This window comes from Rhamphochromis sp. 'chilingali', assembly GCF_963969265.1.
Source record: "Rhamphochromis sp. 'chilingali' genome assembly, chromosome: 18".
Taxonomy (NCBI): Eukaryota; Metazoa; Chordata; class Actinopteri; order Cichliformes; family Cichlidae; genus Rhamphochromis; species Rhamphochromis sp. 'chilingali'.
In genome coordinates, this window is record NC_137945.1 from 23,764,636 (window position 1) to 23,776,694 (window position 12,059).

Below are 12,059 nucleotides of genomic sequence, written 5' to 3' on the forward strand. Positions count from 1 at the left end.
TACGCCACATATCAAACAGACTGCAGTTTCTCAATAAAGGGGTTAAAAATAATGTGCTGTCTTCTCTATCCAACCTCTTACGTATCTCCCACCAAACCCTAATTATGTTACAGTATTTGGGTTATTCTTAATCTCTGTTTGTAATTTCGTTTTGTCCCAGACAACTAAACTCCAAAGTGAAGGTGGCTTAATTTTTAAGTTTATTTTGCGTAAACCTGAGCAAAAATAAGATTGGTTTAATCCTACAGACTGCGCTTGTGAAACCGGCTGCAGATCTAAACCACAGTGAACACTGGTGGGTTAGACTGCGCTCTCCAACATCATAATCAAATCAAACCAATAAGGAAATCTATGTTTGGAAGAATCCTCAAAGACTAAAACGGTTCTATTTTGTCTTACTTGCTTGTTTGCTTGCTTGTTAACTTTTTCAATATGTCACCTTTTTGTACAGTGACACATTCATCAAATGAGAATCTGACACACAGGGCACTCCAAGCTGGTTGGACATATTGATGACTTGCTTGAACTCACATCTGCTTCCAATTAGCAGTGATTAGAAGCTTTCCCTTGATTCTCAGTGGAGGGAAAACCAGCAGGTCTACTGGCTCTTGTTAAGTTATTTCAAACCTACAGTAGTCAGTGACTGTTAAATCAGCTTTAGTGCTGATATCTTACACTCAATCTCATGTATGAATTTAACAAATAACTATTACTTCTTTTTGTAGTTGTTGTTTGAGCTAATTTACTTGAAGATGAGTAAAGTTAGTGAAATGATTCAGGAAAACAGTGTTTGTATGCAGTCTGTTGACATGGACTTGACTTGTCTTCCTCCCGGCAACACGTCCCTGCAACAGGTAATGTTTATTTGTGTTTGTTTGTGTTTTTAATGCATAACCATTACTGCCAAGTCTTCGCTTATTTGGGGTGTCTGTCCCAGTAACTGAATGGAGGGACTGGAAGAAACGGTTTAAACTCAGCTCCTCTGCTTTGATTTGTCTTTTTCTGTTGTTAGACTGATGCACCCAGTGCAGCTGAACAGCAGACAATGAGCGTTTATCTCAGAGTGAGGCCTTTCTCTAAAGAGGAGCTCTCTAACAATGAGGATCAGGTACACTCGAACATACTGGGATGACCAATAAGGAAAAAACAGTGTGTATCGTCTCTGCTTTCTTCTGCAAGTGTTGTAGCTCATCTGCACATTTCCATGAATATAAAGGACTGGAACATTTTGTATTAAAACACAAGAGGTCCCCCTCCCCTTAAATGTAAATGTAAATGGCCTGTATTTATATAGCGCTTTACTAGTCCCTAAGGACCCCAAAGCGCTTTACATATCCAGTCATCCACCCATTCACACACTGGTGATGGCAAGCTACATTGTAGCCACAGCCACCCTGGGGCGCACTGACAGAGGCGAGGCTGCCGGACACTGGCGCCACCGGGCCCTCTGACCACCACCACTCCCCTTGGATTAGATGATCTTGTAGCCTAATACTATTTAAGAGCAGTTGTCTTGCATTCAAAATAAAACTAATGGAAAGAGCACCTGATTTAAGACAGTTGCCACTTTTGCGCCAACATAGTGCCCATGCCAGTTCTGACTCTGAGATAGTTGGATTTACAAAGACTGTTAAACACTTTGTTTTCCCATCTCTCAGGCTTGTGTTGTGATTGAAAACAGCCAGACGGTGACACTGAATGCACCAAAAGGTTCTGCCACCATCAAGAGCCGTGAGAAAGGAATTGGCATGTCACTCCACAAATTTTATTTTTCACAGGTCAGTAACATTTGAAATGACCCATTTTCTCCCCCCCTTTCTATGTCAGTAATTGTCGACTTTTTATCTTCTGTTGCCTTTTAGATTTTTGGGCCTGACACAACACAGGCTGAGCTGTTTGAGAACACAGTCAAAAGCCAAATGAGTGATTTCTTGGATGGGAAGAACGCACTGATATTCAGCTATGGTGTAACCAATGCTGGGAAAACCTTCACAATCCAAGGTACGGACAGAAGCACAATATCCTTGTGAAGTTCAAGTCGTGCAAAGTTCTTCTGGTAATGTTTTGAAGTCCTGCAGGATCTCCAAAAGAGCCAGGGATACTGCCTCGAGTGCTGGAAAGCACTTTTCAGTACATTGGAGAACATCAGTATCCGGGAATGGACCTGAAGCCCTACCTCAGGAATGGTGTGCAGTCTCTGGATTTTCACCAAGTAAAGCAGGAAAGAATCACTAAAGCTGCCATTTTTGCTTCATTTAAAGAAGTAAGGACTCAGTTCTGTCAAATGTATTCCAGAAAAGAGAAGATGGTAATAAAGCACTTGAGTGTAGTGCTGTTTACACTCGTACGTCTCTCCTCTGGTCTAGGAGTGTGATTCTCTCAGAGGCAGTGGTTGTCTACAGTCTTGTTCGCCCAGCCATCTTTCATCCTCTTCTGCATTTTCAACTCAAACGGGTACTACTCATTAGAATAGTGATTATTGTTGTGGATTCTTATTATTTCTATATTTACGGTCTTCTGTGCTCCTACTTTAGTGCTGACCAGCAACCAGGCAGAAGCAAATGACAGCCAGTTTGCCTTATGGGTGGCTTTCTTTGAAATCTACAATGAGTATGTGTACGATCTTCTCCAGCCATCTTTGTGCTCCAAATCCAAGAAACGTGCCTGTCTCCGTGTATGCGATGATGGTGCTGGAAATGCTTATGTTAAAGGTGTGGAAATGACCTTGGCTTATGTTCTTAAATTATCAGGTGAATGTTAGCATTAATGATTAAAGGAAAAACATTTGTTTTGATTTCAGACCTCATTTGGATCAACATTCATAACCTGGGTGAAGCCTCCAAGCTGCTACACTTTGGGAATAAAAACAGAAGTGCTGCAGCCACAAAGATGAACCACTCATCTAGCCGAAGGTAAAACCAGTTAAGTTTATCATGGATGTGGTGTTAAACAACCTGTTCAAAACTCACACAGGCTTTCCTTACAGCCACAGCATATTTACAATGAAGTTACTGAGGATCAATGGAGGGACAGCTGAAAGGGTCTCTGAGTAAGTATATGAAAGTAGAAGTTAACTTTAACCTGCTCAGAAAACTTGTGTATTGTAAAAGGATTTTGTAACATTGCAAAAGTCCGTCCGTCCATGACTGAGATAAAAGATGGGGGGATTAAAAAGACAATAAGCAATTTAATATAAAGATGAAAAATAATTGACTCAAAATTAAACAAATGTGTAATGCTAAATAAGAATGTGATTTTTTGCAAATGCAAATAAAGCATACTAACAATCTAAAATGGCAATCAATAAATGTAAAGTGTACTTAATAATATTTTTTGCAACTAATTTCTCAAGTTGAAAATCATGCTGAAAATCCCTACTAACAATCATGGTTCCATCTCAGTTCATCAATATTTAAAACGGTGGTTGTCCTCCTAAAAGTACTAAAATGCATTATTGCTGCAGTAAAGCTAATGAAGATCATATTTAAATCAAAAATGTAATCTAGTACAGTGAAAAACAAAAGTTTTGCACTTGGACAGAGTGTCTGATATCTTGATACATGCTCAATCATCCAGGTAAGTAAATCCCAAAGAGTTGACTTTAAACAATAACTGAACCTAGCCAAATTAGTGGGCTAGGCCGCTTCAGCTATTGTGCAAATGTATTGTTTATAAGATTGCAGTCAGCTGAGACTGAAGAAGTCACTTGGATCAGTGACTCCCACTGAAAACGCTACGTCCAGATGAACAGAATGAACTCTTTGGGAATGGTATCCAATACTTATAGTATCGAAAATAATAGTGCAGTAAAAAATGGAATATTGTGTCAACGTGATATTTATCTTGCATCTTTGCTATAGAAGTGCTTCTCATAGTGGTTTTTGGGATCATGTTTTAAATGTTAAAATAAACTAAAATGGTTCTTCAAGTACAGGAAAATAAAATGGATCACATGAAATGAGTTTCCCTAAGGGAATGTTTTGGGGCCTTCAGCGGGAGTTATTAGGTGAGAACTCTGATTCATTGCTGGGACTGAGGCACTAACATGTCCACCTTTTTTTTTTTTTTTTTTTTTTTTTTTTTTGTAAACATAAATTGTGAAACTATGATTCTTCTGTTTGTGTTTTTTCTCTCGCAGGTTCTCTCTCTGTGATCTGGCCGGCTCAGAAAGATGCAACAAAACAAAGACTTTTGGAGAGAGGCTTAAGGAGGCGGGTAACATTAATAATTCCCTGCTTATTTTGGGGAAGTGTATCACTGCGCTCCGCAACAGTGGGCCTGACAGGTACAGTGAGACTATCACCACCAGAGCAAACATGAGTGTTGACACAAAATGCTAAAGCTTTTGTTTGTTTTTAAGTAATGTAACTTTTGTCACATCTTGTCCTCGTTAGCGTTATTGTATGTTGGTTATGGTGTTGGCGAAGGAATAAATGAACCTTCATGTCGGATGGTTATGTGTTTTTAAACCTTTTGCATGCTTTTATGTTGTCATCCATCAGAACGAGGAGCATCCCCTTCCGAGAAAGCAAGCTCACCAAGCTGTTCCAGGCTTTCTTCTGCGGGAAGGGAAGACCCTCCATGATTGTCAACATTAACCAGTGTGCTTCCACCTATGACGAGACTCTCCATGTCATGAAGTTCTCAGCTGTTGCCAAACAGGTTAGCCCGAGTTCAAAATGCAGAAAAGGCCTTGGTGACGTGAAGCACTGATCTCAGCTCTGATTTGTGTAGGTGGTGCAGGTGATCCCAGATAAGGCTCTAGAATCTCTGGCTCCTCGTCTCGTAGGTCATGATGGCAAGCCCCTGCTGAGCAACGGGGTGTTTGACAGCAATGTCCTGGAGAGTTACCTGTCTGAAGATGAGCTGCTTGATGAAGAAGAGGAGGCTGACATGTCTTTGTTGCCACAGAGTGTAAAAAAAAAAAAAAAAAAAAAGTCTTCCATTAAACACTGATTTAGCTGAAAGCATGCCCTATGCCCAACTGTAGCTTGAAAGTAGCAGCAGCATGCCTGTACTCACGTTCTTGAAAGATAATGGCTAAGATAATAGAAATTGTTTCGGGGTTTTTTTTTTTTTTTTGTCTCATTTCTAATATTAACGTTCATTTGTTTCAACTTATTATTATTATTATTATTATTATTATTATTATTATATTTTTTTTTTTTTTTTATTTTTTTTTTATAGGAACTTTTGAATGTGGTTGAGAACTTAAGAACAAAGCTACTGGCTGAGCGAAGAAAAAACCTGCTGCAAGAAATCGAAATTCGCAAAGAAATGGGAGACGCCATGTTGCAGCAGCTGATGGAAAGTGAAGAACTCCGCAAGTATGTGCAGTTTTGCAAAAGTGGGCCAGCGATCTTCCATAAATGTGTATGCTGTTGGTAGTGATTTCAGGTGAAGTTGATTATTTTCCAATATTATCTTCTGCAACTGTGAAGTCGTCAGATCGAAGAGCTGAAGGAGAGCTACCGGGATAAACTGGAAAACACATTTGAGATGTACAAGGATGCTATTAAAGAACATGCTTATCACAGCGCTATGACCAATCTGGAGGATAACTATGTACCGCTCGATGAGTTCACTGCAGAACAGGAGAAAGTGGAGGTATGTTTCAGTTGGCTGTTGAAATATCCCGTCTAAACTTTTTCCCAGGGTCTTGCTAAATTCACTTGTGTACTGATGTAAGGGAATCTTGAATAAAAGATTTGTCAAACAATGGATCAATCGGTAAACTGCACATTAGCTATGCTGACAATTTAAGTAGCCAACACCCTGAGATACTGATGATGAACACAACAGCTTTGACTCTTCTTGACTGTGTAGGCCCTCAGGCGTAAAGTGTCAGAGTTGGAGGCCTTGACTTCGAGGACCGGTGTAGTTCCTGCTGCTCCAACCGTGGATCAATCGAGCCAGACTGAACCACTGAGTATATGGGCAGGAGAAGCAGGTTGGTCCAGTTAATGGGTTTTTTGTCTTGTTTCATAGATGTGAATTTTCCTTTGGATGGTGGCACACATTTCTCAGCGTTGCTCTACTTTGTACACCATCACAGGACATGTAAAACAATCAAGACTTGAGTAGAGTTTTACTTTTAGACTTTTTACTTTTTTTTAAACTTCCTTGAAATAACAATAGGAACTTAGAAAGTTGACAAATGCAATGATTTTTGAGAAATGTAGTGCCTCAAGGTTTTAGAGACTGATGAAATTATTTAGTAGTTTTAAGTATATTTATGAATAAGGACTATTTTTAAATTTTCGAAAGGATTTAAAAAAAGAACCCCTTCCAAAATACAAAAAACTTGAATCCGTTCAGTTTTCTTTTTATAGCGCAAAATCTCAACAGTTGCGGTTTATATTGAAAGGTTGAGACCCCACAAGAATGCAGAGAAAACTTAGATGACCCTCTGAGCAAGCACTTGGGAACAGTGGGAAGAAAAACTTCCGTTTAATGGGAAAGTGGTTTCCTTGATTTTAAATTTTAAGTTTCCTGCTCTTCATTTGTTGTCATTTTCATTTGCAATTAAGTTTTAGCTTTTTTTATCATGAGGCCAGCATTTATTAAAACAGCAGCAAATTCAACCCTACACAGGAGATGATCGATACAGGTGCCTACACAGAGAGAAATGTGCCATAGAGCGGATGTGTGAGGATAAACAACAGGTAACAAGGACACAACTTTCCAGTTAAACACTGGCTCTGATTGGCTATGTAATTATGTGTGTGTGTGTGTGTGTGTGTGTGTGTGTGTTGATGTTTGCTCGTCAGCTAATTTTGTCGCTGGAGAAAAGGCTGATGGAGCTTAATGAAACGCTACAGAAGGTCAGAGATGGTTTTATGGAGAAATCAGCTGATCTTGAGGCTCTGCAGAGGACTGCTGATGATCAGGTGAGATGATGCACAGCAGGAGTACACAACATGTTCTTGCTACCAAGGGTGGCACAACCAGATATTAGATTGATGGAGCAATTACTTTCTTACACATGACCAGAAAAATTAAAAAAGGAGAAATCAAGAAGCAGCAAATACTTTTCTCACAGCACAAATAATGCCTGTCTATATCATATGAAATTATTATTTATTTTTAAAGAAAAAATCCATGGAAGAGATCCTACAGCAAAATGTGGAAAAAGACAAGGAGATTGTCTCGCTGAAGGCAGAAGTTGCCAAGCTCTCCCAGAAGTCCCCTGTGCAAGCAAAGACTAAGCGAGGCCTTCTCGCCAACATCAGGGAGGCTGTCACATCACCACGGAAGGGAACGTCTGCCCGAACACTGAGGAAAACAGGCAAGACTGTACACCATTGAAAGCCCAGTTGTTGTACAACAACTGCACTCACCCGGTTAGTGCATGAAAATGTCCTCCTTTCAACTGAGGAAAATTGCATTTTGTTTTTAAGAACTTCCTTCGGATTTGAAGAAAATCCCCTTTAACTGAGAATGAAATGTGTATTTTTGTGTGCGTGTCTTGTGCTATAGTTTTTTTTTTTTTTTAAAATAAAATAAAATTGTACACTTAATGCTTTACATATGAAGATGCACAGAAAATCTAAGCAATCTCCTTCTGTTTTTAGAAGGCTTCGTTTCAAAGCTCCATTGGTGTAATGTGAGTTCATGCTCACCGTATATGTGCTGTCTTTTTATTTGGTCTATAGACTTTTTCCACATGAAAAAGCTCCTTCTGCATCCACTGCTATAGAAATATAACCTGCTTCTTCTAAGCATGCATTCAGTACATGGAGCTGTTCAAAATAAGGCCATCCATTTTCCAGAGCCTTCAGGGGAAAGTAAACCACAAAGAACCTTGATAGGACAAAGCAATCTACAACTTTCAATACCCTTAAGTGCATCAGTGTGCTTTCTAATCTGCTTATTAGTTTATCTTTACACACAGTCAATTCAAATCTTTAATTCTCACCTAGTGCAATGTACAACAAATTTCCAACATGCTAATAAAATATTTATGGAGTATATTGACCTTTACAGCTGAGTGAAGGAGGTGTAGCCACTGTGGTGTGCTTGAAGTAACAGAGCACAGTGTCCTCAGTTAGTGAAGGGGCCATTGTGGTAGGCAGCCAGCTGCTCTCCTCTCTGGTATCGTTGATGGTTAATAAGATTAGCTGCCTGTCTTAGCCTGCGTCAGTGCAAAGGGGTCAATCATAGGATTAGCACCTTGCTTAACAGTTACATCATTTTATTATCATTTTTTTCATTTTTCTTCATTACTTTGACTTTTCCCCACTCCAGCATCCATAGCATGTTTAGGACCTGTAATTGCAATATAGTTGCTGCAGGGGGATATTGTTGTGCATCATGCTGCCTTGGGACTGAGTTTGTCTCGACCCTCAGCCACTGAATGAAGAATCTTCCAGGGGAAGAAGAGGAGCAGTGGCAGCCAGGGAAGTAAAAGGTAGCCGGGCCAAACTCTTGTCTGCTGTGGCAGAGTCCTAGACTCTGGACAAGTCATCCCTCATGCCACTTGTAAATAACAAAGTGGGCAATGACTGCACAGTTGGCACAGACAAGACTTTGGCTGATGGGAAGGATCTGGTGGAATCTGTGATAAAGGTAAGTTGCTCCAAGTCTTCTCCTCTGGTCATAAAGAAAGCTCTGACCTCACTCTAGTCTCCTTTACATTTGTCTACTACGTTGTATTTGCATGTTTATGTACCAGTCTAATAGATTTGTGGACATGAATATGAAAAAATGGCTGGGAAGTTGATTTGTACACGGCAGTAATTTCCAGAATTTCATGTGAATACTTGGTATGTAAAGAGTTCAGTATTGCATGAGAATATAAAACGTATGGGGGAAAAAAAATTAACTCCATTTGGTTTCAGTTCTATAGCCGTCGCCACGTAAACATTTTACACGCAGAGCATGCACAAAGGGGGGAAAGTAACATCCTTTATTCCCGACCCCTGTGGCTAAAAGTGCACTCTCACTGAAAAGAATTTCTTGGTCCACTGAGTCTGTGCGACTCTCCTGCGTTAGATAATGCCGTGGACATGTTCGACATTTTCTCCCCATTAAAATCAACTGTTTAATTTTAAAGTTATTTTTGTCAGTATGATAAAGGATGTTTGCACAATGGCAGTTTGCATCTTATTTTCCTTGTACCTAGAGGTCGATGGTAGTATTTCTACTCATTAATTGGTGTAAGCAGCCACAAATGAAGCGCAGAAAATGACAAGATGGTGTTAATATTTAATATAACTGATTTTCAAAGTAAACGTTACAATTTAAGAATGGTATAGCGCATCTGTGGTTTTACCGTCACCAGTGCATGCTAGGAAAATGGGCCACTCAGAGTACACGAGGTTGCTTTGGCTTATCTAGAAATAGATCAATGTTAATGAGATTATTTCTAATATTTTTAATGAATGAAACCACCTGCTAATCTCTCTCTCCCCCCAAGGTTAAATGTATCGGCTGAAAGTAAATAATTCTTGCAGTATGATTTAGATCAGAAAACAAAACGTGTACGTTTTTCTGCACTTCAGTTGCTGTTTCAAGCAGGTTAAGATGACTAATGTTCAGCTCGATCAGCTTTTTTCCCCAAACAGTTTTCTTTCAGTTTCGGTACTCTGATTTTTTTTTTTTTGTGTGTGTGTGTGTGTGTGTGTGTGTGTGTGTGTGTGTGTGTGTGTGTGTGTGTGTGTGTGTGTGTGTGTGTGTGTGTGTGTGTGTGTGTGTGTGTGTGTGTGTGTGTGTGTGCGTGCGTGCGTGGGTTGGTGAAGTGTTTAGCAGAGAATAGCTGCTCAGAAGGTTAATGATGTGCAATACCTAATTAAGATTAGTGGTCTAAATACAGCAGGTGATATGGACAGCAAGGGCATGTCCCTACTATGAAAAACAAAAAGCCCATTCCTCTTGCAAACTTGGAGTTTAGCCACCTTGGAAGGGAATTATCTGGAATACTTTTGTTTAACTAGGAATTCCTGAGCTCTGCATATTACCGAGCACTGTCAAATCTTTGTTACAGGTGGTAGCATGTTACCGGCATTTGGCTGCATGTGTTGGTGGCTGCACAGACAGTTTGCAGCTGCGGGATGAGCTAAGACAAATGCGAGAAAAGGCCCTGAATTTGGCCGAGGCCATCCGTCTGCATCTGACCTCACATCTGCGGGACAAGAGCCTGCCCGAGGACCAGCGCAAGGAGATGGAGCTCCTCTGGGTGGCCTTCTCCTCCAGTCTAGAACTGCTCCATGTTGACATGTGCAAGGTTTTCAGCATGGGTGACAACTTCTCCCTAGCCAACACTGCTTCCTTGGTGCAGACTGGCCTACAAGGTAAATGCAAGCCTTTCACATACTGCTGCTACTAGATGCAAGCAGTGTTGTCAACTGAAATCGAACTTTAAGCAAAACTAAGAAAACCGCAAAATAACTGCACTACTTTAGTCTTCAGAGGTTGTTTTAGAGTGAATGCAGAGGAAACTCTATTATTGTATCTTGTAAGACTCAATGACTACACATGGAGGGGAAAGCTTTTTGGATTGTTATGTAAAGTATTTAGCTGTTTTTCATACTCTGCAGATAATATTTTATCAGAATTAATATGCTCAAATCTGCCAGTGTGCTAACATTTTAGAGTATCTCGTGTGAATGTCCTGTGGCATCAGTAAAGGTGAAATATTTGGACTCTAGCCCTGCATTTATTCAGTTTACTATTATTTTTTTCTGTTATCATTGATGGATAGAAGTAAAGTGTGTGGAGCTGTGCTTGAGTTGGTCCATCACACTGATACACAATGTTTTCCCAACTTTTAAATGGACTGGTTCAGGTTTTAATGGCCCCCAGATGTTGGATGCTGCTGATTTATTTATTCCTCTGTAGTGCCACTGTGACAATATTACATTAGAATTTTTAAGCAATGAGGATTGCCATGAGATTTTGTTCAAATATTCACATTTCGTTTCCCCACATGATGAAGTGGAAAGCTTCTGCCACATTTTACAAATCCACTATTGAGTTGTAAAAGCCAAAAGAAAATGGAAAGCTAAAATTTGTTTCTGGTAATGCAGGAGGAGGCAGTGAGGTAGCAGCTCGAGCACTCAGTTTGGCAGACTTGAACCAGGAGCCTCCAACCCTTCCTGCTGGTCTTGAGAGCCAGGAACGGAGCACCATGGAGCAGGAAATCAGCCAAATCGACCACATGATTGATGACATGGAGAAAAAAGTAAATGTGTTGCGCTGGATGGTGGAGCCCCGGGGGCCACAATACGCAGACCCGCTCAGCAGCACCGAGAGCGCCTCCCTGGCTCTGCTCAGCATTGACGAGGAGCAGCCTGGACACAAGCCTCTATGCCAGCGCAGTTTGATCTTTGTGCTCTTATTGCTGTTTGCAGTTGTTTTGGTGGCAGCCACATTATCTGTCTGTCTTGTCCTTTTCTCATGAACAAAACCTTAATTTTTATTTTTTATTTTTTTTGGTGCAACCTCAGAAATGCTCTCTAATACTGTAACACTGGCAAGCTTTGCAGGTACAGTAGTGTTCTTTTAACTATATTCTTTGCAATGATGAAAAGGTGACTTTTATTGTAAACCTTTATTAGTGCGTTCTACAAATACTGAAATTAATCTGGATGCGAACTTGTTTGCCATGTCTTGCAGTGAATCCAAGGCTGCCATATGCATTAAACAAAGTACATGACTGCCTGTTATACAATAAAATTATGTTTTATTTCACTAACAACGGTTTGAAAAGAAAATGGAGCCAACATTGTATTTTTTTTTTTTCCTGACTAGCTTTTGATGCACAAAAGGAGCAATTCTACTTTTTTTTTTTTCTTCTTTTTTTCTAAGCAGCCAGAAAGGCACTTCCTATTCCTTATTGCAACTGAGAAGACATAGGTGCAAATGCTTCTTAATATAGGTGATCATGTATTTTCTATATAAAGTGCTGTAGAGAACTGATGATGTTTAGCACAGTTGCACAATATAAAAGTATCAACTTTGATATGAAACTGTCTTCTTGGGGTTTTGTTGTGTTTTTGTTCTGTAAATTATTACCTCAAAGCACAACTTTGGATCCAAAATCCTCTCAAGTCTTGCAT

General features: G+C 39.9%; 2 protein-coding genes across 2 annotated transcripts; both read left to right on the forward strand.

The window, feature by feature from the left end:
- Positions 1-621: 621 nt before the first annotated feature.
- On the forward strand, positions 622-7,460 carry LOC308385553 (kinesin-like protein KIF20A). The gene is made up of 18 exons (XM_080864544.1): positions 622-854; positions 1,013-1,108; positions 1,659-1,778; positions 1,863-2,001; positions 2,079-2,263; positions 2,367-2,454; positions 2,535-2,711; positions 2,801-2,912; positions 2,987-3,049; positions 4,139-4,285; positions 4,503-4,662; positions 4,735-4,914; positions 5,188-5,327; positions 5,442-5,607; positions 5,827-5,950; positions 6,595-6,665; positions 6,771-6,890; positions 7,093-7,460. Exons 1-18 carry the CDS (start codon positions 753-755, stop codon positions 7,306-7,308), a joined length of 2,406 nt encoding a protein of 801 aa, XP_080720670.1. The 5' UTR covers positions 622-752; the 3' UTR covers positions 7,309-7,460.
- Positions 7,461-8,151: 691 nt separating this feature from the next.
- Positions 8,152-11,475, forward strand: rgs9bp (regulator of G protein signaling 9 binding protein). Its single transcript, XM_080864884.1, has 3 exons — positions 8,152-8,568; positions 9,986-10,292; positions 11,028-11,475. The coding sequence occupies exons 1-3, from the start codon at positions 8,473-8,475 to the stop codon at positions 11,399-11,401; spliced, it is 777 nt and encodes a 258-aa protein (XP_080721010.1). The 5' UTR covers positions 8,152-8,472; the 3' UTR covers positions 11,402-11,475.
- Positions 11,476-12,059: the final 584 nt, after the last annotated feature.

Bases quoted from the DNA above. Each gene is read 5' to 3' on its own strand.
- LOC308385553 (XM_080864544.1), top strand. From the start codon at position 753: ATGAGTAAAGTTAGTGAAATGATTCAGGAAAACAGTGTTTGTATGCAG. The intron at 855-1,012 runs GTAATGTTTATT...TTCTGTTGTTAG, and splicing joins GCAACACGTCCCTGCAACAG to ACTGATGCACCCAGTGCAGC. The intron at 1,109-1,658 runs GTACACTCGAAC...CCCATCTCTCAG, and splicing joins TCTCTAACAATGAGGATCAG to GCTTGTGTTGTGATTGAAAA.
- rgs9bp (XM_080864884.1), top strand. From the start codon at position 8,473: ATGCCACTTGTAAATAACAAAGTGGGCAATGACTGCACAGTTGGCACA. The intron at 8,569-9,985 runs GTAAGTTGCTCC...TCTTTGTTACAG, and splicing joins TGGTGGAATCTGTGATAAAG to GTGGTAGCATGTTACCGGCA. The intron at 10,293-11,027 runs GTAAATGCAAGC...CTGGTAATGCAG, and splicing joins GGTGCAGACTGGCCTACAAG to GAGGAGGCAGTGAGGTAGCA.